Source organism: Scardinius erythrophthalmus (genome assembly GCF_964197995.2).
Source record: "Scardinius erythrophthalmus genome assembly, chromosome: 16".
Lineage (NCBI taxonomy): Eukaryota > Metazoa > Chordata > Actinopteri > Cypriniformes > Leuciscidae > Scardinius > Scardinius erythrophthalmus.
Window position 1 is genome coordinate 12,273,681 of NC_138236.1, and position 24,976 is coordinate 12,298,656.

At 38.1% G+C, this 24,976-nt stretch overlaps 1 protein-coding gene across 7 annotated transcripts in view; it reads left to right on the top strand.

Annotated features, from left to right (window-relative positions):
* The window catches only part of phactr4b (phosphatase and actin regulator 4b), a 47,689-nt gene that overhangs the window by 14,742 nt on the left and 7,971 nt on the right, over nucleotides 1-24,976 (top strand). For 3 of the 7 annotated variants that reach the window (XM_081389720.1, XM_081389721.1, XM_081389722.1), the window contains exons 4-9: nucleotides 12,245-12,415; nucleotides 12,794-12,874; nucleotides 16,921-17,370; nucleotides 18,540-18,944; nucleotides 21,460-21,591; nucleotides 23,152-23,662. In XM_081389720.1, coding sequence (XP_081245846.1) covers nucleotides 12,245-12,415; nucleotides 12,794-12,874; nucleotides 16,921-17,370; nucleotides 18,540-18,944; nucleotides 21,460-21,591; nucleotides 23,152-23,662 — 1,750 coding nt within the window. Of the gene's footprint in view, nucleotides 1-3,251; nucleotides 3,555-9,518; nucleotides 9,691-12,244; nucleotides 12,416-12,793; nucleotides 12,875-16,920; nucleotides 17,371-18,539; nucleotides 18,945-21,459; nucleotides 21,592-23,151; nucleotides 23,663-24,976 lie in introns of those variants that run through there. The other 4 variants (XM_081389718.1, XM_081389719.1, XM_081389723.1 and 1 more) reach the window with 4 other exon arrangements.

Consider the following 24,976-nt stretch of genomic DNA (forward strand, 5'->3'; position numbering starts at 1 on the left):
CATTGTGTTATACAAAGAAAGTCAGTCAAACAGTTTTGAAACAACACGAGGATGAGTCAGCGACAAAATGTACAATTTTCATTTTTGTGTGAACTATCCCTTTCAGTAACCATGCTGAACTATAAACAATAAACTAGCTGGTAGGGTTGTCACATTACCAAAATGTCTGTAGTCTGTACCAAAACCAGTAAAATTGTGTGGTTCTCAGTATCCATTTCAGTCCCAGAGAAAAAACTGTTGTCCCATTTTTTTTTTTTTTTTTTCCTCGTCCATTCATCAAGTCATCGCAGTTTCCAATTCAATAGTGCATTTAAATAGTTGCCAATTCAGAAACTTTGCAGAGCACTAAGCAGCATGAAAAACTAAACTTGTATTCAGGTGAATGTGGATGGGCAATAAACAAAAAGCAAGATAAGAGACCTCCCTTATAATCACTAAGGTTGTCAATCTCTAAAGCGCAAGCTCACTGGATTTTTCGCAAGTGTGTGGCTCGTGTTGAACAAAACAAAACCATTTTCAGCGGTGTTAATGGATTCTGACTAACTTGCTACACCCCTGAAAGGCCATTGCCTTCACGCGCTCAACTGATTGTGATTGGCTACAATGGTCAACGCTTGAAAAACAGAGAGCGCTCAAACAAACACCAACGAGAGCGTTTGAAAGCTGCGTCTATCAGCGGGTAACAAGTATACCTCTGTACTACCAGTGCTACACAAATGCTGGTACAGTCAAGCCCTTTTTTTTTTGTAAAGACTGGTACTGATTTTACAGGTACGTTTGACAACCCTACTAGCTGGTGTGTTGCTGTTTTTATTTGGTCGACAGTTAAGATGAAGGTTGTTTTAAAATTTTCATCCTCGAGATTATTCCTTATTAATTATTAAACAAAATTCATTCTGATGAATGTTGAGAGCACAGATACTGATAAGTTTTCCTATATGCTCGTGTCCAAAAGCATCAGTCATGTAAAGAGAGAGGGGGAGCCTGAATTACTTTCCTTCAATTGTGGATGAAGTCACCTGATTATACATATGCAGCGTTTTATTGATGGTATTGATTTGTGAAGTGAACTAATGAAGGGCCAATAATGTACACCTGATCTCTTGAAATGAACATCCTCCTAAGATTTGAAAGGAAATTAGGTCAAATCTAGTGAATCATTATATTCTTTGCAATTCATCTGGCTGTGTTTGAACACAAGAACATGCCCTCAGGCTGCATGATCATCACACATGGTCATGCATGGTGACCAAAGATCTGGAGTATTCTTGATCACAGAGAGGATGTGGTCCATATCTGAGGTTTCCCATCTAAAAGAAGCTTTTATACACATCAATTCAATTTAGGGGTTTGGGACAGAATCGCTTTGTTATACACTGTGGAATGAGAAGTAATGTCTGGCTGTAGAAAATGGGATTAGGAGTGCGATCTTCTGTAGTCAAGTTACACAGCTACACACATCCACATTCCCGTTCTCTGCTAATGTACTCTGCTGGATAAAAATGCATTCTTGGAATTCCTGTGGATGAAGATTTGCTGAAGTGTATTACCCTCTGCTCCGTGCAGAGGGCAGGAGTCCAGATCCGCTGATCACTGAGTGTATACTAATAGATTTAATGTTCGAGTTAAAGAGAGGGTTTGTTTAGGGGAAAGACTTCAGTATCAATCTTAAAGGGACAATTCACCCAAAAATAAATTTTAGTTGTTTACTCCCCATTCCAGACCTGTCTGACTTTCTTTCTTCTTTGGAACACAAAAGTAGAAATGCTGAAGACTGTGCTGCTCGCTCTTTTCCAATGCAATTGCAATGAATGGATTGGAGCTTTCAAGCTTCGCGAAGGACACAAAAGTATTATAAAAGTAGTTTATGTAACTTGTCCACAATATTCCAAGTCTAAAATTTACACTAGCATTCAAATGTTTTGGGGTCAGTAAGATAGAATTTTAATTCAGTAAAGACGTTTATGTTGTTACAAAAGTTTTGTTCTTTTGAACTTTCTATTCATAAAAATCATCACAATGTGATGTGATCATGTGACACTGAAGAATTCCAGCTTTGCCATCACAGAAATAAATTATATATATATATATAAATAAATTAAATATATTTTTAAATATATTCTAAAGGGTTTGTTCACCCAAAAATGAAAGTTCTGTCATCATTCACTCACCCTCATGTCGTTCTAAACCTGTAAGACTTTCGTTCATCTTCGGAAAACAAATGAAGATATTCCTTATTCATATAAATGAATATACACTTTTATTCACATATAAACATTCATCAACTCACACATCAGTTATGGTAAAAGGAGGTTCATTCTCGTGTGTTACGCAGCACGTATGAGCTTCCACAAGAGCAAATGAGGTTTGTTCTTGCACTATGGGTTAGCTTCTGTTTATCTTCACTGATCAATGTTTAATATTTGAATAAAAGCCTAAATTCAATCTGTTCATCATGCAAAGGGACTGTGTATCTTCCACTCAATTCATTTGGATTAGCTTTACGACCTCTTTATAAATGTTTTAAAGCTGTCAATTGAGGGACAGAAATCGTTTAGATTTTATTTGTGTTCCGAAGATGAACGAAACTCTTAACGGGTTTGGAACAACATGAGGGTGAGTAAATGATGACAGAATTTTCATAATATTTCATAATTAAACATATGTCATATATTTCAATTCATTCACATATTTTATGTGTTTTCATACTAACATACTAGATGCCATAACATTGCTATGGTGTCAATCATCGCAATTTCGGAAGAGAGTCATGTTCAGCACACACACACACACACACTACTGATACTTTGCAGTGCGTACGTGGCCAATGAAGGTTATCCAAGGTTTTCTTTGTAATGTCAGTGAAATTTCACATTTCATTTAAAATAGACTAACGTGATGTGTTCATTTTTAAGTAATCAGTATTTTTGATAATCATTCAGATGTCAGTTCCTCTTTTTTTTGTATTCTCCATAACCACAAAGTCAAATGTCTGCCCAGCTGATACTATCTCTCCCTCCATTGGCAGAACTTCCCTTTAATCCTTTGCTCTTTTTTTTCTTTGCTTTTCATTAGAACTCATACGCAAGCGCACACACACTCAATTTGCCCTTTGACCTCTGCTTTAAGGAATGATAGGCATCCGTTGGCGTCTACGCTGATCTGCTTTGCTAGCTCCTTTAATGAAGTGGAGGGAGAGATAGTGGAGTGAGAGAGGGAGAGGGGGTGGAGAGAGTTGCAGAAGGAGGGCTGAAGGACACTGGAAGAAAAGAAAGGTAGTTGGCATGAGATCCACTCAAAGAAAAGAGAGGAGCTTGGAAATATTGTGAGTTGGAAAGTGGAAAGAAACATGAGAGCAACACTCGGTGACAGGAAACAAGTCCTTTGAAACTAAAAAAGGAAAGGCAGAAGACTTTGGGTATCCTGAATTGCTGCTGCTGTTCACTGGGTTGCACCTGGGCAGGAGCTGCAAACAGAGGCCCTTATAGGGGGCTGGAGCATGGGACAGACGTTCCCTCTAGAGACTGCACCTCAAAACTCCTGCGCACACTTGGGTGAGTCAAGAAAACGCTTCAAAAATCTGCATTTTAGGACATTGTAGGCAGCTTCAGACAACAAGGTACTTCCAAGTAGCCAAATTAATCATGTTGTCTTCTAAGATAACTTGTAGCCAAAATAGAAGGCGGCATCACATGTAGGCAGTCCTTTATGAAGAATGCAATCGCAGAATACACTACGACAAGTGGATTTAAAAAAAAACCTCCAAGATGGCGTTGGAGTTGAAGCAAGAGAAATGTTGATTATTATATTTTATTTTATTATTTTACCCAATTTTTGTTTGTGCTACTTATCCACTATTTCCTGTGAATGTGCAAGCCTTTGAATTCATTAGCCGGTATAGGTAAATAACTAAAGGAATAACAAAGTGTAGTAAACTGTAAAACTATTATTATTGTGATTAGAATAATAATTTCAAATAATATGATAGCATAAACCTAAAGCCAAAAACGTGACTAATTTCAAACAGCATAACGTATTTGTACAGCTAAAATAATTGGAAGCGACTGACACCAGAAGAAATGCACATTCAACGACTGTTTTAGAAAGCAGCTGCCAAGTTTGGCAGTAAAGCACTAAGGCAGCTCACTAGGTTTTAGAAGCATTACGCTCTGCAAGCATTACCTCGGCTTGACTTCATCACAACAGGAACTGGTTATAACTCAGCAGTCGGGAAGAAAGTTACCAGTTTGACGTAACCCACGTTAAAATTCAAAATAGTTAGTATTACCCTTTCATATTTAAATTATTAATAATACCCTATTTGATTACCACAATTAAAAAAAAATCTCATGGTAAATACCATCCAGCATTAAAGTCACCATGAAATCAAAATTGACAATTCTTATTTTGTATAGAATTTTGCAGTATTTATTATAGAAATGTATCCATGCACATCATTATTTTTGAAAAATGAATGTGCCCTCGTAATCATTAATCAAAATAACTTCTCCCTCTTGCAGCGACATCTCTTTTATTTTCTGATGATGTGTTTTTAAGTTTGACGGCTGGACAACCTGTCACTCACATGAGATCACAGCGATAGCAAACCACAACGATCCAATTAATTCCTGACGGACAAAATCAAGTCCCGCCTTGCATTTGTTTTTCTTGTCCGAGAAGCCATTTCACTTGAATATGGGCCTACGTCACAATAGGGAAGACGTTCACAACTTCCGTTTATAGATAGGGTAGGCAATTTTTGGAGCGGCTAGCAATAGTGAGCTAGCTTTGAAAGCATAAGATCCCACCCTCCCCCTCGAAAGCCACGCCTCGTTCAAAAGACACGAACGTGTACAGCAGAGTTTACAAAGCGTCTCGAGATGAGGGATGGCGTTAAACTACCTCATGTCTCAAAGCACATTACATTACAATATAATAAACATTAAACAACTTAAAGAGCACTGACCTGTACCATCTAACTGCTGCAAATTCATTTTGGTGGTGATAGTGTTGCTATTGAAACGAATTCGAGTCACGATTCACTAACCGCTCCGAGTATAACGTCACAGGTTTCCATCTCTTCCACATTACAGTTAGTTATGGTGTGAACGCAGCATAAGCTCGTTGTTTTGGTTCAGGGGGAACTGTAAAGGTGGCTGCTGTTTCGGTTGCGGACGGTGCTCGGTGACTGACGGCTATCTAATACACGCATGAAACACGCTGATGATTTGTGATGTCTGCACGAGCAGGGTGCACTGAGGTCCGAATGCAATGATTGGACAAACGTTTTATGGTTTTTAAAGTTGATGAACCCCATTGACTTCCATAGTATTTTTTTTTTCCATCAACATATTCTTCAAAATATCTTCTTTTGTGTTCAACAGAACAAAGAAATTCATACAGGTTTGAAACAACTTGAGGTTGAGTAAATGATGATAGAATTTTCATTTTTGGGTGAACTATCACTTTAAATTAGTGTTTGCTAACAGGATGTGAGGAGACTTTCAACCACCATAACAAAAAAACATTCTAGAACAAATCACTATACCCTTACTTTAATGCTGACTTTAGGCAAAGTTCGCAATAATCTCACATTGTTTATTTGTGGAGAAAAGCCTGAAGTCTGAATCACGATAATCTTTGTACTGTTTCCCCCAGTGTAGGGTGTGAGTCTCCACCGATAGTGATGACAAACAAAGAGACAAAGCACAGCTGACATTCGGTTACTGCACAGAGGAAGCAATCAAGTCTTTAATGTTCCTCAGCCAAACAGCACGGCTAGGTTCCATGTCACAATACAGGCGTCTGTTCTTTCGGCGGAACCCGCTCACCGTTGCCTCTGCTGACACTGTATTTGTTTCCAGTGGTATTTTCCTTGCAGCAAAATGTCAATTCGCTGTAAGCAACTGAAACATGTTACCCCTACAACAATGTGTCCAATTGGAGCTTAACTTCAGACAAATAGGGATGGGTCAAAATGTTGTCCAACAACTGACTATTTTTCTGGGTGTGTTATCTAGGGCTTGTACAATATTTATATTATTTGAAAAGTATTTTTAAATTTATATAATTATAAATAATAATATAAGTGAATATTAATAATATAAAATTGTAATTTAGATTTTTTATTTTAAATGTATATATTAAGTATTAATAATTATAAATATATTGTTTTCATTTTTAACCATATAACATTAAATTATTTTATTTTAAATGTATATATCATATAATACATTGTATTCTAATTTATTTAGTTTCATTTGGCATGTTGTTAGACGGTTTCAGAGTAAAACCCCTCTCGAAAACATATGATATTTTCTATTCATGCCCACAACTAGCCATATATATTCAGTCAATCGTCTTTGGCCATAGCATTATGTCTTATGTGGTATTTTGAATTTAACTTTAAAACGCGTCTTGAGACCCCTGCATTCTGTTCCTTTGTTTCACACCTATCTTTTTGAACTTGTGATTGTTTGCTTTGTTTCTGAGCACAAGAATGCATCTCATGTAAAACCCCCCAAAGAAATGCATCTGACTGCATCCCACTAACCAGTAAATTTTTTTGTCTTTTCTAATATGCTTTTTTGGATTATTTGAAGCACAGCTTTGAGAACTATACATTGAAGACATCTGACAAGCAAGGCTGTCTGGAATGAGAGCCTGTAGTTATTTGTGCATATACAGCCATGCATAAGGGGGGTGGTGTGTAGCGGCAGGGCAGTGATTGACTCTTCATGGTTTCTCCCTGCGGAGACAGACTGTTACATAATGAAACAAGCTGCTCCAGGCTGAATGCCGGCCTTATTTCCGACAACACAACTGCCTACACACTCCTCCTCTCATTTTCTTAGCATATACACCTCAATACTCTGGAGTACTGGCTCTGGAGTTGCATTTACATGCACACTAGTCGACTAGTCGGTGGGTTGCCTGAATGCATAGGCGTAATTTGCGGGTGGGACGGGTGGGACATGTCCCCACCACTTTTTGCTAAGGTCGATATTGTCCCCACCACTTTTGAAACATCTCGCGGCACGAATGTACCAATACAAATAAATAAAACATCTCCAGTTAACTAGCAGAGCATTCATTTATTTCGTTTGTAAGAGGCGATCTAGCACTGAAATGTGTTGTTTTTGAAATCAAGTGATCAAAGTGCTCGTTGCCGCTGCGATCAGATACAGACACAGGCGCGGATACTGTGTCTTCACTCGGACTCGTGCTTCAATCTGTTGTGGAGACTCTATTCGTTCCGTTGAAATTACAAAACAAAATACATACAAACGTATGCTTGCCTGATATACAACCACTGATAAACATAATCGGTTTTAATGAGAAAAAAAAAAACCTATACGAGTGCGGATTAGAACCCACAACCTCTGACACGCTTGGCAAAAGTTCTACCACTGGACCATTTCAATACACAATTTTACAATGGATTTACCCACACCAACATATATCAAACCTCATTAAATGACAAATTAAACCCATGCACTATTTCAATCGATTGCTGGACATCGTAATGTTATGTACATACATCGATTTATGATTTAGCATTCATAACCCCCCCCCCCCCCCCCGTTTAAAAAAAAAAAAAACCGTCCCACCCACTTTTCACAACAAAGTTACGCCACTGCCTGAATGACAAGTCAACTAATCGGTCTCAAAACCTGTATCTGGTGCACCTGCCTCGATCGGATATGTTTGTTTGAGGCCGGTTACATAAGATGTGCTAAAAAACAGCTTCATGGTGGGCAACAGAATGCAAGGGACTTGTTAAAAGTACAACTTTTGTGAGCGAAGGTTAAAAAAAAAGTGCGAGACACTCTTTGGAAGACAGTTGGGTTCTGTTTTGCTGTATGTGATGTGGCTGGGCTGTATAAAATGGCTTTGAGTTCTTGCTGTTCTGCCTAAGTGCTTGATTGTTTCAGTCTGGTTATAATGTAGCTCCTTCAAATCACTTGGCCAATAGAGGGAAAGCCGAGCTCATTATGGTGGAAAAAGCAGTCAGTGCCACATCATTTGAGGAACAGTTAAACATCTTTTGAATGTACTAGAGTCTTTATATGGAGGGAAACGTGAGTTTTTCTAGTTTTAGCTTTATTTGTTGTGTTTATAGGGCTGTGTATCAGCAGCTACCTCATGATATACATCACAATTAGTGTTGTCAAATTGATTAACTGCGATTAATCATCACATAAGTTAACATAAGTGTGTTTATATAACATATGTGTGTATAAATTATATAAATTATCAAAAAAATGCACTGTCATTTAAGTTTTTGGGGTCATTAAGATATTTTTTAAAAGAAATGAACTTTTATTCAGTAACGATGCACTAAATTGATCCAGTGACAGTATAATGTTTACATTACAAAAAGTGTATTTCAAATAAATCCTGTTCTTTTGTACTTTGTTCATCAGAGAATCCTTAAAGGGATACTCCACTTTTTGTGGAAATAGGCTCATTTTACAACTCCCCCAGAGTTAAACAGTTGAGTTTTACCGTTTTTGAATCCATTCAGCCGATCTCCGGTCCTGGCGGTACCACTTTTAGCATAGCTTAGCATACATCATTGAAGTGGACAAGACCATTAGCATTTCTCTCAAAAAAATGACCAAAGTTTCGATATTTTTCCTATTTAAAACTTGACTCTTCTGTAGTTACATCGTGCACTAAGACCGACGGAAAATGTAAAGTTGTGATTTTCTAGGCTGATATGGCTAGGAACTATACTCTCATTCCTGCGTAATAATCAAGAAACTTTGCTGCCGTACCATGAGTGCAGCAGGCGTAATGATATGACGCAGCGCCTCATGTCATGTTTGTTTTCTCTGCTGTTTTCTGTTTTCCTGTTTCACACTGTGGTGGACCGTGGTAGGGGTTCGTTTTTGGTTCTTTTCACCTCTTACTCTCACCCCCCCTCCCCCTCCCCGTTTCAGGATCAGGGTGGAGTGCCGTTTCCTCCCTCTGTTTCCCAGGCCTCGCCCCCTCTGTTTTCCAAGGCAATCTGAATCACTCCCTGACATTAATACACAGCCTCTCCACGGATCATTCTTTAAACAACACCTCACTCACGTCTTTTGTGTTTTGTATCATTTGGAAAGCCTGTCTTCCGGATCTGTTTCCTACTGGTTCACTTATCTTGCCGCTATTAGTGATGTCCGATCCATTAATTTCTGGGCTAATTTCTTGACTCAAGCTGCTCATGCTCAAGTTTAATGCAGCTGGATGATATCTGCGTAACACATTGCTCTGTTTTCTCACCAAACTCAGTGGTTGTGCGTCATTCGCTGATTGTCTTTCCAAAGGCTGGGGCTTCTGTCCGGCTGTGCTTTTAGGATATGATCATGGATATGTAGTCGAGTGCTGGTGTTTCTTAGCTTTTTTTCTGGATGGTGTTCCCTGTTTGTTAGACATTAGGAGTCCATATTCTGACTTTTACACTCCTCATGTACACATTTTGAGTTGTGAGACTGCCTGTTCCTCAGACAGTGTCTTCCATCTGAACTGTCCGATATATGGTCGTGTTCAGTCACATTGTGCTCTAGGACTGTAACTTTTTCATTTGTACTCCTACTTCAACATTTTCACTTTTTTTGATTTGGAAAAACCAAACAGGAAAGGAAGTGGACGCTTGTATGGCTTGCTGCTTTCAAACAAGTTGCCATGGCAGCTGGAGTCCAGGTAGACTGATACATTTACATACTTAAATGTAGTAATGGGGGACTTATTAGTGTTTTAATAATTAAGGAGCAATTTGGACATGTTTTCCAAACCTTGTGAGCCTTAATGTTGTCTGTTCTAGCTTCTTTGCTCTAATGTGTTTTCCTCCCTGTTGATTTGTGGGTTGCGGGTGTTGGTTGCCTATATTTATACTTATCTAACAGCATATGTTTTTACAGGCTTTGCTTAACACCTGCTACATTTAAGACCAGTGACGAGTATTAGATAGTTTACATGTAATGATCTAGCAAATATTTGAAAGTCAACAAGCACAAGAATGAACTGGGCTGTACTAAAAACCACAGCTCTTTACTAAGGTACTAAGTTCAATATTCTGAAGATTAGGAATGGATCCAGTTACTACTTTTAATTATTTTTTTCTGTAAGTTTTTTTTTTTTAGCAGTTGTTATTTATTTTTCTGTGTTTTTAGAGAAAACTTTGTGCTTACTAGTGCTGTCGAAATTAACACGTTAACTTTGCGATACATATTTTTTCAGTTTAACGCTTTAAAAATGTAATTGCCTGAAAAACCACTTCATGCGAGCGTAAAAACTTTTGTGATATGGGAGTTTTTGCGAAATGTACGTGTTTCCATTGGGCTTATTTTCAATTTGCAATTACAATTTACGCTAAACTGGCCAATTACAAAAATCTGAACTGTAGAAAAAAACTTTTTTGAGCCCTGATATATTAAGGAACAGCTAAATGTGACATTTATTACTATGGGTTTATATGAAGATTGTTTTAAGTTCACTAAAGCCTATTAAATATTAAAGTTGATACCTTTCAATTATACCGTACTGTAATGTTGAATGACTAATTAATGGCTAAAATTGAGAAAAACATCAGTTTAATAAAGACATCAGTAGCAGTATGGTGGTATTGGCCTTCATTGTGCTTAGTAAAAAGATGCCATTAAACAAATATTTAAATAATACCGTCTTTGGGTTGTTTGTACATTATTTTGGAGATTCAATGTGAAAGTATTACAGTCTAAAAATATATGAAAAACTTTAACGTTAGGTGTGATTAATAACGATTATTTACCGAAAAATGTGCGATTAATTAATTTTTTTTTTTCTGATTGACAGCACTAGTGTCTTTTACAACAATTTTAATGCATGAATTTGACTGGATACTGAAATAAAAACAGCCAAAAATTTGTCATGCCTGTAAAAGTCAATTGAAAATATTAATATTTTTGTAAAAAGTATTATAATTTTTGAAAGTTCTTGAAACTTTCTGTAGTAAATAATTTACTCTAAAAATAATATTCTCTCTCCCTCTTACCAAGGCTGCATTTATGTGATAAAAACAGTAAAAAAAACAAACAAACTGTAATATTGTGAATTATTATTATTATTATTATTATTATTATTATTATTATTGCAATTTAAAATAGTTTTAATATATTTGAAAATGTAATTTATTTCTATGATGTAAATATAATTTACTTTTTTTTTTTTTTTTTTTTAATTTTGAGTAATTTTCAGCAGTCATTACTTCAGTCTTCAGTGTCAAATTCTGATTTGGTTAATATTTTCATTGAAACCATGAAACAATTTTTCAGGATTCTTTAAAAAATAGAAAGGTTAAATGAACAGCATTTATTTTAAATATTTTTGTAACAATGTAAAAGTCTTTACTGTAACTTTAGATCAATTTAATGCATCCCTATTCTTACAAAAAAATCTTACTGACCCCAAACCTCTTTTGTAAAGTATACTAAGTCAGAGAATAACTTTTTCTGTTAACTGTTAACTATTTCAAACAGAGAATATGTTTAATAACGGTCACAGCTAAGTAGGCACTGTTATAGGCTGATAATCTCTAAATGGAAAAATATTGGCCTTTTAAATGGACCTGGCCTTGTATCTTGCTGTACTTATGGGATGCACAGCTTCATCTGTACACAAAAGAAAGTACAGTGAGGCCCATCCCCATCAACCAAAAAGTTCAAAGCCACGTTCAGCGCCTATTTGATTGGGCCAAAGATGTGAGATTGTGAGTCTCTTTGCAGTGCTGAGAGGAATGTGAGTGAGTAACATGGGGAAGCAGTGGCCTCTGGCCAGCTCACCATGCTGAGATGTGATTCTGATTTCACGATGGGGATCAGCTCTTCTTCTCACGAGAGCCGCCAGAAAACACTCTGCGTTGGGGTCTAAAACAATAGTGAGTCTTTGGAGGCTCAGCAGTTTAGTATGTTTTGATATTGAGGTTGGAGAAGGGTTGTGGTGTCAAGTATTTCATGCATGAGAGAGTCTCTGGATCTACTGCACAGGACACAGCTGCATATATGGGACAGTATGTTTGTCATGTTTCGTATGATGGCACAATATTATAATTCACCCTGATGTGGCTCGCTATATATAATATGCTTATGTAAACACGCAGCACAACACAAAGTTTGAGTTACATAAACCATCTGACCCAACGCCTCTTGTAGCCATTGATATACAGTACCCTGTGTTTGACGGCTCAGTCCAAGGCATTATTTCTTTGTCTCTTCTCCAGATGATGAAGGTGACCACCAGCACAGCACCATGGGGAGTGAAGGGGGCACGGCAGGGGACGGCACCCCTCCTCCCAAGCGCAAAGGCAAGTTCTCTACCCTGGGTAAGATCTTCAAACCCTGGAAGTGGAGGAAGAAGAAAAGCAGCGAGAAGTTTAAGGAAACTTCAGAAGGTCCTTTGTTATTTTCTCTTCATGTTTGTGTTGGAAAATACGTTTCCTTTCCTTGACTTTTTTTTATCTTAAATAACACCCTACTGTTGTGAATGTTTTCTTTCCTTTGCTGATGTGAATGTTGTTTTCTCAGATGTTTTGAACAATAACTAGATGATTTCAAAATCCTTTTGCCCAGTGATTTCGTAACTGGTTTCGCTTGAGGACTTGGTACCTGACACTGTTCTAAAAATGTTTAACATATAATAAATGTCCAGTAATTCAAATTTGCTGGAGATGCACTAATCTGTGGTTCAAAACCATGGAGTTATATTCAACTGTGTGCAGTTGTGAGTTTAGCTTTTATATCATATAGTGTTTTTGTTCCCCCCCCCACAGTTTTGGAAAGAAAGATGTCGATGAGGAGGCCAAGACAGGAACTGATCGAGCAAGGCGTGCTGAAGGAGCTTTCTGACAATGGTAGGAGAGAAAAGTGTGTGTGTTTGGCTTGCGTGCGTGCATTTTATTTTAAAGGAATACTCCACCGTCTTTTCATATTAAACTATGTTATTCCCTTAACTAAGACGAGTTGATACATACCTCTCTCATCTCAGTGCGTGCACTCAATCGCTCTGGCGCGCGGCGAAACTTTGTTCACTCAGTTCATTTAATACGGGCCAAGCAGAGAAGCTACTAAACACCTCCACGTTTTCCCCATTTAAACACAGTTACTCGCGTAGTGTAACTCGACCTAGGACGGTGACACAAAACAAAACGTTGCGCTTTTCTAAGCGTGTAAAATGGATAACTATATTGTATGGCGGAATACCATAGCAAGTGCTTATGAGCACTTCGACTTGGCGGAGTAATATCTTCACTCGTGAAAAATCCTCTCACCGGCCCCCACTCCCTCTGGTGAAGATATTACTCCGCCAAGACGAAGTGCTTACAAGCACTTGCTATGGTATTCCGCCATACAATATAGTTATCCATTTTACACGCTTAGAAAAGCGCAACGTTTTGTTTTGTGTCACCGTCCTAGGTCGAGTTACACTACGCGAGTAACTGTGTTTAAATGGGGAAAACGTGGAGGTGTTTAGTAGCTTCTCTGCTTGGCCCGTATTGAATGAACTGAGTGAACAAAGTTTCGCCGCGCGCCAGAGCGATTGAGTGCACGCACTGAGACGAGAGAGGTATGTATCAACTCGTCTTAGTTTAGGGAATAACATAGTTTAATATGAAAAGACGGTGGAGTATTCCTTTAAATATGCAGAAAAATTACTGTTAGGGTTAAGGTTAGGTTACAGTACACACTTTTAAAATGTGTAGATTTTGTTGTTGTTTTTCCCCCACACCCAGAATCCATCATAAATATGCATCATAATCAGATGTCACGTCGTTTGGACCAAAACAAACAATTTTATCCATAATATTTTTGTCTGACATTTCCTGTTAAGTAGTAGCCTGGCTCCGCCCTCCTGCGTACTTCCGCTCAATTTTATTTCCCTTCAGTACTACGTCTGGGATTGTGGTGTATTCTTTGGTTTTCTCCGGCCAAATTTTTGTCCGGCCCAATCAGCGAACAGAGGGAGTGGCTGAGAACGATGACGTTGATGTCGTGCGTTAGTTTGAGTTGTAGGGTTACGTCACGACCAAAGGTTAGCGATTGGTTATGGCAGATCCATAGTGACTCGCCTACAAGGAAGTTAACGCTTGTCAATGGAGAGTGGCCAGACTCTCTGTACAAATGAAATGTACGAGAGTCTGGTAGAACCAGGCTAGTTAAGTAGGGCTGGGCAAAAAAAAAAAAAAATTTTCGATTAATCGTTTTTTAAAATGTGGTCGATTCAAAATCGAATCTCAAAGGCCACGAATCGATTTTTTCCCATATTTATTTATCTATCACCCAAAAGCCAGTATTAGTTTTCCTACACTGTTCATAGGCTTGTATTTGAATGTTACAGCTAATGCCGTGAGATTTGATGTTTGTTTTATCTTAAACATAAAATAACCTGATCCTGTTTGATCAAGGCATCTGTTCTGACTTGTCCAATTTTCAGCATAAATGTTTCATCTTACATCAAAATCCTGTCTATTCATTGTATGCATTTGAAATATAGAGTTGGGTTCTGTTTTAATGTACCCAAGTGTACCTAAAATAAAGAGTTTACGAGTTCTTAATTTCTTTTTATTAATTAACCACTTGTAAACTTATGTTCACTGTTCTTTTTTATAAATATAGGATTTGTATTAAATCTATATTGATTGAATCGAATTTAGAATCGAGAATCGAAATTGAATCGAATTGAGAGCTTGCGAATCGAAATCTAATTGAATTAGAACATCTGAATCGATACCCAGTGCTACTATTAAGCTGTAATTTTTGGCCAAGTCATGCAATTATTCCATTAAATATTTTTTATCACTATCTACTTGTCTATTTTGGATTCATAAAATGTTGGCTACTGTATGAAATTAGTCTTAGTTAGCAAAGAGTTGGCTGTTTTATTCCAAAATGTCATTTCCACCACAGAATGTTATCCAATGAAATGCATAATCTGAAAAAGATGGAAAAGACATTGGTTCAGGGAAAAAGGCTTGATTCTTCTGTGAGGAATGTATATGACTAATTGTTGGACACTATTAATTAGATATTATGTAAACTAGTGATATGTGTATGGAGAGAGTTCTTTCTAAAAGTCTCTATGGCCAAAAGCACCCATAGTTGTAGAAACGTGTGTATGTGTGTGTGTGTGTGTGTGTGTGTTTCAGGCAGGGTGTTTGCGCGTTTAATTTCTGAGTGGTCTCGCTGTATTTTTGTGGTCTTTGATGATACTAGACATACCAACAGAGAAAACTGGGCCTCAGAAGGAAAATAAACATTGTGAATGTATATATTTCCCCCTCCTTTACAGATGTGTGTATCCATTAGTGCTGAATCACAGTTCTGTGGCTCAAAGCTATTTTGATACATGTGCTATAATTTAATTTCTGTGCACTGTCTCTCTCTTCACATCAGAAAAAGACAGACAGCTCAGTGAGGTTGTATGTCATCTCAGCTCCACATAATGTGGCAGCAGCCAGGGGAGCTGAGACAAATTCGGCAGTTTTCAAGGCAGATGAAGGGTGTAAATTTCAATTTGATACTTTTTTTTTTTACTCTTCATATTTTGGGAAGAAAGTGACATGCAGTTTTTCTTAAGACAAGAAAGTGGAGCAAATTGTGCCCAGGAGCAAAAAGCTTTGAAAGTCATGCGCTGTGAACCGGCTGCTTTTGGAGGCCTATTTATTTGAAAGCTGCTCGTGTAACCTTTGAGAGATGTGTGAGGAGACGCAACCTGTACTTCAGAGCTAGTCGTAGCTACACGCTTGTCGCATTTCAGACGCATGCCACATTAGTCTCTAACCTGATGCAAACCTGGTCTTTTTTTCTATAAAAATGCAAATCCTTTTGAATTTTTCAAGGCTATTTCTCCCAGGGAAACAAATATTTATTCAATGAATACTGTACTAAAAGGTTAAACGTGTGCCGTTTCTGTCTGTGCACCTCCTGTTTTTTTATGTGTGTATATTTTGGATTGTTAATTGAGCAATAAGGTATGATTCACAAAGCATGACCTCAACTCAAGTGCCTTTTTCCTTGTGGAAACTACAGAATAAGAATATTAATGACACACATTTTAATTAAAGTAATGAAATCAAAACCTGGATGACTTTCTTTCCTCCATGGAACATAGATTTTAGGAAGTGAATGGTGACCTGGGTCTGTTAAACTCCAAAAAGTACCATAAAAGCACCATAACAGAAGTCCATACGTCTTTTGTACTATATTCTAAGTGTTTAGTCATACAACACAGACAAATGTATTGTGTTATTCACGTGATTTGAATATGCATATACTCACTTTTTGCACATTGCAGTTGGTCACGAGACACACAACCCAGTGTGTCTCATGGCATCAGTGAATGAGACACAACAGAAGAGAAAAGTATGAGTAATTAAGGGCTTTTTCCTATCTTTTTCTGACACAAACATTGTGTGGCTTCAAAAGACGTTATATAATATAGCGCAAGTCATATGGGCTACTTTAACAGTGTTTTTAAGAGCTTTACAGAAAAGATGGTTTCATCAATTAACTAAATTAAGTTCTTAAACAAATAACTTATTGACTATAAATGTATTTATACAAATTACAGGCTCCATGAGGTTTTAAAATAAGCTGTCAAATATTTTGAACAAATTGGAACCATCCATCCTGACAAATTTGCATTATCTTCATTCCATCTTAGTCCAGAATAAGTCATAGCGTTCCTCATGTTTTCTAGGTTGCATGCAACACTGCTAATAACATCTGTAACACAAGACAAAATGAAAGTCTGTTTTTGTCATGAAGAAGGTGTGGCAGAATTGCATTGCGCTGACTATAGATAATCTCGCCTAACGTTGATGATGGCAATAGTAAAACTGTTGACCTGTCTTTTATAATATAGTTGCCATATAGTTATGTTTTTTTTCTTTGTTAACAGAATCAGGTGAGGCCCATGGCCACAAGACACACTATGTGAAGAATGGTCACACTCTGCCTGTAGGAGTTGGTGGAGGTCTGGGGCTAGAGCGGGTTCACTCGCCCTCTGAATCTGAATTCAGAGTCAACCCTGTCTGGCTGCCGCAGCATGATGACCGCAGAGGTCGCGCCCCCTCCGATGGCGATCATCGCGGAGCATTGGGCCCCCGGGCCTCCAATCAGGACGAAGGCAGGAGAAGTGGTTGGTCTGTCGGGACGGAGGACTGGAAATCTAATCTGGCCTGGCAGGGAGATGATATCCGACGTGGAGGAAGACCTCACGCTGAAATGGACAAGAGGCCTGGGCTAATGAAAGCCCCATCCGAGGATGGGCGCAGGACTCGCCCCGAATCTGACTGGAAGCCGACGCTTCCTCGTCACTCGTCTGTCGAAGAGGGAAGGGGAAGACAAGGTTTGTAGGATCAATTCTCTTCACGTTTCTCTAGTTCCCTTTCTACCTTCCTCTCCTTTGTTCTCCACACTTCCGCCATCACTGCATCACCTTCTGTTGGGCCAACTGGAGTGAGACAAGTGTCTGTGTTCCCATGGGTTCTGCTCCAGCTAAGGTTCTTATTTAGGAACTGAGTGCAGCTAAGCTGAATTCTCCTGTTCTTTCCTAATTAATAAACCACAGTCACCTCAATCCTCATCAAAGCGAACATTATCATGTGTGACCCGTGCTGGCAAAATGAGTCGGAATGTGCAAAGGCTAATTTTGAGCTACAGGCAAAACAAGTAAAACAATTTAAGTTTTGGTTGAATTCTAGGTTTTCACAAAAATAAGGTCATTAAGCCATCATCCAGTGATCCAAATGCTCCAAATAGCTATAAATAAAACATCTAAAAGGATCTTTATTTGAACGTTTTCTGAGAGGAGTACCTTTCCTGAGTGCCATTTTTCTCTGCTCGCTTCTTGACGACTGGCTGAAGTTTGCTATCGTTTTAAAGTGCAGCATTCCAACTTTGTGAATATTCATAGCGAATTATTGATGCCATGAGTCCGAACCAATGAAATGTGATTTTCAAATTCATGCTGATGTAAACAAAACGCTCTTACTCAAGCTGAAAGACACCGCACGATCCAGAGATACTAAGAATTACAGTATTTCAAAATATCTGTCTTGGAGAGTAATCACAAAAACATTATCTTTTTAATAGAGAATAGAGAAAATAACACTAACTCATTTGTGAAAATGTACTCATTGCGACTCATTTTGCCAACATGGGTCACATTTAGTCCCAAAAACATTCCTTTGTAGACAGATCTGTCTCTCCACTATGACTGATGAGACATTTTTAATGTAGAGCAACATTTCAATGGTGACTGAATAGAGCAATGTAACTAAAAATAATTATAGAAATGTTTTTTAGCTTTCTGATGATATTTAATGTGCATTTTGATATGTATGTATTTTTTCTGTAGTGTCTTAAATGGTGTCTTTTGAATCGATTCACTAAAGCAGTTCTACTGTGAATTAAACTTAATAAACCTTCAGATAAGATTGTATTATTATTATGAAGCACAAACTAAATATCTGAATTAGTTTTTCAAGTGACTGAATATTATGTTTTCCCTTACAGAGTCTGACAGCAGTCAATACGTTCCTAACTCAGAGCTTCTGAGGGACACACTGCGAGAGCCTCTGCCCCCCAAGCAATCTGTCATGCCCCCCAAGTGGCTTATGACCTCCGCCCCAGAACCTGGTGTTGACAGCTTGCCCCGCACCCCTGTCCACAACCCCTCTGCTGGTTTCTCCTCTTCCTCTGCCTCCTCCAACTCCTCCTCCTCCTCAGCTGTCAGCACAGCTGGAAAACCTCTACGAAACGTCTCCTCGGCTGGTGCCAACACACAGGTTTCCGGTGGCGCTCACCTCACCACCTCCTCAGGACCATCCTCTATGGGTGCTGTCCCAACTCAGCCCACCAAACAGCCCCCCCTCCCTCCACCCAAGCCAATCAACCGTAGCAACAACCCCGCCATGTTGGGTGAGTGGTCACAAACACGTCATGCGAGATATAACATGACCCCTATTAAAGTCTGTGAAATTACCAGTCGCAATACATTTGCTTCCTCCGGAAAGCTCTTTGATAAAGCCCTCATAATCTTCTCTATGGGTGAAGATTTGGGTATGGATAATAGGGGCATGTCTCTACAAAAGTTAAGAGACTTTAATGTTTATAATCCCTACCAATATTTTTAACAATCACAGTAATGAATTACTTGACCTTTATAAATTAAATTACCAGTTACTAGAATAACTGTATAAAATGTTTTTATGGTTGGCACATTTACTGTGCTGCAAACCACCACAAATTTTAAATAATAAATAATGTTAATTTTAAATAATACATTTTAAATAATGTTAAATAATACTCATATTTATGTTTTATATTTATTTATTCATAATGTAGTTTTTATTTTTGTATAATATTTTAGTGTTTCTAAACAGGAACAAACTAATCAGCTGTGAAAACATTTGTTTGGTTATTTTAGATGGCCAAGAGTACTGTGTCACTGTTTTAGGCAAACGTGTAATTGCCATAAATGAGGAAATTAATAAAATGCTCTGTGAGGGAAGTTGAAACGGCTTATTAAAATTAAAATGGGAATTTCAGTCAAATACTTCCAAATAGATTTCACATCTGTTAGATACAGTGACAACCCTGAACCACATATGTAGAGACTGGCAAAGAAATCCTTTCATACTTAAAGATTGCAGTATTAGTCATTGCTGTCTGTGTGTGTAACTGTATCTGTATAATTTGACAGATTTAAAAATATCCCTACTAATATTCGAAGCAAATCTACTGAATTTGCTCACAGACATCACACTACAGCATCTCCGACACAGAAAGCACTGATGCTCATATGTTTAAAACTTTTAAGAATTCTATTTTTACTTTAATATATTTTATAAGCATGTGTGACATGCAGTGGTGCATGAGTTGTTGTGTTAATTAAATGAAATCCACTTACTTATGTGCCATGTCATTCGTCATAAGAACTCAACAATGGATTTATTACAATTCCACTATTCTCTGCTTGCAGAGCCAATTTCTGCTTTTGGGGTTCTGCCCCTTAAGCTGATCAACTTGATAATAGTCTTTGATTGCGAGATACTCAGTTATTACTAAAGACAATGTTTTCATTTGTTGTAATCTTGGATTTGTCTTTTGTCCCTGCCCTTATTATTGCAGGAAAACAATAGGCATGTTTGTTCCAATTTAATAGGAACTTTTTCTTATTTGGGAGAATTTGGTCTTTGAATGCATTTCTTTGTTAAATCATATGAGAACTGCAGATATCAATATCTGATACTGTATATGATTTTATTAGCCCTTGACTTGAACTATGAAATATTGGAACCTATTTAGGGAAGATATTGAATGTAATCAGTATATTTTGTTTTATATTAGGAATGATATATTTAAGCAGTTTAACAGATTTTGAACAACAGATTTAGAATATTTTTGTCCTCCTCCAACAAAAATAGTTCAAAAGGAAGCCGATGCGTCAAGCTTTTCACAGTTTGTAGTGTCTGAACATCGTGTCTCAAACATTCAATCTCCACACTGCCTCCTGCTGTCCATTTGGAAGCCAGTCAATGAGCATGTCAGTCAGTGCCTCTGAAAGGCAGAGCTGTACATTTCACATACGTGTTGATGTTTTACTGCTGATAAGTGTGCTGGCTCACAGTACACTGGAAACGGGCCAGATCTTGATGTCGAACCGCAGATGGCAGACAGAAGCTCTGTTACATTAAAAGAATAGTTATTGTAAAAAGGTCTTGCTGACCATTTGTGATAGGATTAACAATAACATTTTGAAATGTGTTGGTTTTCTTTTACTTTGACTGGTTCCACAGTGCTCTGGCATTTTTCTTAGTGTAGTGGTAGTTGTTAGCTAGCTCAACCCAAAATGTTGAAGATAGTGGTGCTGTTGTCTTTTTTGGATCATCTAGGTGTTCATATCTATGGCTTTAGCTGGTTCTTTAACTCGCATATGCATTTAAAGTCGATGTGAATTGCCATTTGCAACCCATTTTACTTCCATAATGTGATGTATTTCTTAGTGAAACAGGATATTCAACAAGGAAAAAATTAAAATAAGGGGGAAAAAAGTAACTAATGCAATTTTGAAACTAGCAAGTTTGTTGAATGCCTAAAAAAACAACTGTCTATTTTGCTATTGGTTAATTATCCAATAACTTTCTCAGCCGAAGTGATGCCACCAGAAAAGGAAAGTTGTTTAAGAGGAAGAGCATGTTAAATTTTATTTATATATATAAATCTGCACAGATTAATCATTCACAATAAGACCAAGAGCATGCATTTGGAAAATAAATGGGGTCAATTTTGATTTCACGTTGACTTTAAAAACCTTCTGTGTGTAGCCTCACCTTCGTGCTGTTCACAGTCAATTAAAGGAGTAAGTCGTCCCTGCTTTTGTAAAGGTATGTGGTGTTTGATGCCCGGGGACTGTGTTTTTGTCCCCCGCCAGCCTCCACCCTGCACGGGGGTGACGGCAGCGATTTCCCTCTCTACTGGTCCTGTTGGAAGCGTGAGGGTGACCATGACGTCTACCTGTCCCTGCCTGTCTACCTCTGTCGGCGGGCAGGAGGCATGCGCACAGGTAAACGTCGAGGCCAGGCCTGTCGCCAAACCTGGGTCCTTCATCTACTGCTGTGTGCGCTAGCCTCATCTTTATCCTCAGCATAGCATGCCTTTAGCGCACCAATTGAGCGTGCACTGGCTAATTTCGACTAACACGCCCCCCCCCTTGCTGCTGCTCTTTCTCTCTCACTCCTATTCTCAAGTGCAAAACTGCATGTTCTGGGCATTAAAGCTGTCAAAAGCGTGCAGCACGTTGGCACATTATTAACAGGTGTTTAAACGGCTAGAAGACCCCCTGTACAATTGAGGCAATCTTAGCCACCGCTGCTGGAAATGCCCCATCATGCCAGGTGCCAGCATATGTTCTCTATAAGCTACTCCAGGCAACAGTTGCTCCACAAGCAGCTGTGAGATTCGAAACGAGGAATGAATCCAGTCCACCTCATCATGACATGCTGAAAGCCTGCGGGTTGCTTAGCTTTAGAGCTAAAATTCATGCATTTGATTCGTAGGCAGCCAGGCTAATCCAAAGAATGTTTTAACATGCAGTTTGCATGTTTAGCTTACTTTATGCTTCCTTCTCATTAATAATGTTTGGCCGCTGTTCTTCATTATACTTGCACTATATCTTTGGCAGTTACGTGTAGAGCAATCATCAATTCGAGTCATGTGACATGGGTTTGCATTGCATTGATTAGCAGTCACATGGCTTTTCATCTTCATTCAACTTGCTTGCTTAGAATGTGTTCTGTAAGAATCAGTTGGTCTTCGGTGACGTTACTGGCGAGTCGGGATGGAAGTCATTTGATTCTACTAACATGAAATGTGAAAACTTTAAAGTTTGTATTAAACAAAAGGGATATTTCTGTCATCATTTACTCACCCTCATCTCATTCCAAACCTGTATGATTTTAGTTCTTCTGTGGAACACAAGAATACATTTTGTCTGTACTGGAAGCACTTTAGAAGTAATGTGGACTACATTTTATTATACTTTTAAAGTCATTCGATAACCTTTTTGAGGAACGGATGAAAATTTATGTTTAATGTTCTCCTGTGAATTGTTATTTTAGTATTATTTATTACTATTTATTATAATATTTATTAAAAAAATTTGATTGGTCATTATTTTTTTTATTGTACTTTGTTTTAAAGACTATGTAATGTGATTTTGTTATATTTCTATTTAGCTTTAATTTATAATTAATTGTGGTACTTTAAATTTATTTTAGTTAGTTGCCAAGACAACATAGTTTCAACATAGTTAAGCGCTGCTCCTGTGAGCTGAATCATTGAGTCAGGGAGTTTTTTTGTGCCAGTCAGGGACTGGTTTTGTGAACTGGATCAACTAATTTAATGGACAAGATGTATAAAAATAAAGTCTCCTTTTGTTTTCCATGGAAGAAAGTCAAATGGGTTTTGAATGGCATGAGGGTGGGTGACAGAATTTAAATTTTTAGGTGAACTGTTCCTTTAATTCTGTTGAGTAATAGTACAGTGATGTTTGAACTTTAATGCAGTATGTTTGAAAAACTGTTACTTATGTTTACAATGTTTCTTTATGCATAATATTCTACAGCTGAACTCGCACAAGGAGGCACCAACCTAGTACCGGTCAAACCCTCACCCCCCATGCCCCCGAAGAGAACCACGCCTGTCACCAAGCGCAATCAAGAAGACTCTCCTCTGACCATATCCTCCCTTCCCTCCATTCTGTCCGAGGACATAAGGGCCAACATCCCTGGGGGCTACCAGCTGCCCCCACCTCCCCCATCCCCACCTCTCCCCACACACATCCCCCCCTCCCCTCCACGGGCCCACACACATCACCTCCTCCACCAACACTCCTACCCCTACCCCCTGCCCCAGCCACTTCCTGTCCACTTTGACCCTCCCAGCCCGCCCGAGGAACCACCTGCCCGTCAAGCACCCGTTCCCTTACACATCATGATCCAGAGGGCGCTCAGTAGCCCAGGACCCACCCTCCCACACCCAGATGGCTCCCAGCGTGCCCACTCACTGCTGTTTGAGACACCGCCGGAGTACCAGGGTGGGCGCCCACTGCCAGTCACCATCCAGCCTCTCAAACTGTGAGTGTAATCTGGGCACTTTCTTTAGTTTCGATTAGAGCTGTCCATCAAAAATTAAATAATACAAATTTGGTCACAGTTTCTATAAATGCAATGCACATTTTTTGTAAATACATATTATAGATCTTATTGTGGATGATTCATCCATGTGTGTATGTGTATATATATATATTATATATATATGTGTATGTACAGTGTGTGTATATATATATATATATATATATATATAGAATAGAATAGAATAGAATGAGGCATTTATATAGCGCTTTCATATATACTACTGTACACCCAAAGCGCTTTACAATCATATCAGGGGTCTCTCCTCAACCACCACCAGTGTGTAGCATCCACTTGGATGATATATATATATATAATATATGAAGAGTTCAGATGCAAAAGCCTCTAAGTGCCATCTGAAATTTTCTTCTAGAATGATCATTTTTATCAAGCTCGTATATTTAAGTTCAGTTGTTTCACTTAAATGACAATTAATGGGTCATTTGCATTGCTATTTAAGTTAAATTACTGAACTTAAATATATGAGCTTGATAAAAAATGATCCTTCAAGAAGAAAATTTCAAATGGCACTTAGAGGCTTTTGTATCTGAACTCTTCATATATATATATATAATTATTACATTTAATAATTATTACAAAAATAAAATAAATCTATACCTTTTTTGGACCTTGTGACGTTTAATCAAAGTCTCATAAATCAATCTTCCAGGGCAATGACAGACTACTCTCTGATGTTGCTGGATTTCTCCAATCATTAAGTGGCAAGTGCACTTAAACCCCATCCTTCCACAATTGACTGCAAACTCGCATTTTTCAAATCCAGCTTTCATGAATCAAATTCCAATCAAAAATTGATTGATAGAACCAAGTTACCGACCCCATACTTTTTTTTTACTGATAATTTATTACACTTGAATGTATGCCACAAAAAGTTCTGTCACTACTTAAGTTTCAACACTTTTAAAATAGCGGTGTAAACATTTAACTAGTAATTTTCTGCCCTTCCTCTTCATGCTCTTGCTGATGCTTGACATGAAAAAAAAAAAAAAAAAACCTCCATAGACATGATTTTGCCAAGTAAGACGTATTTTGAGCATATTTTGTTGATCCTGGAACAACATTCCTGTCTGAAAATGTAGTCCTAGCAAAATGACTCACCGTGGGACAACATATTGAGTATCGTGGTATAGCAATACTTTTTGGGACAAGTGTCACTGTGGCACCAACTATCACAATACTTATTTACTTGATATTTTAATGGTTTTATCGTGGTCCATCTACATCTACTCTGATATG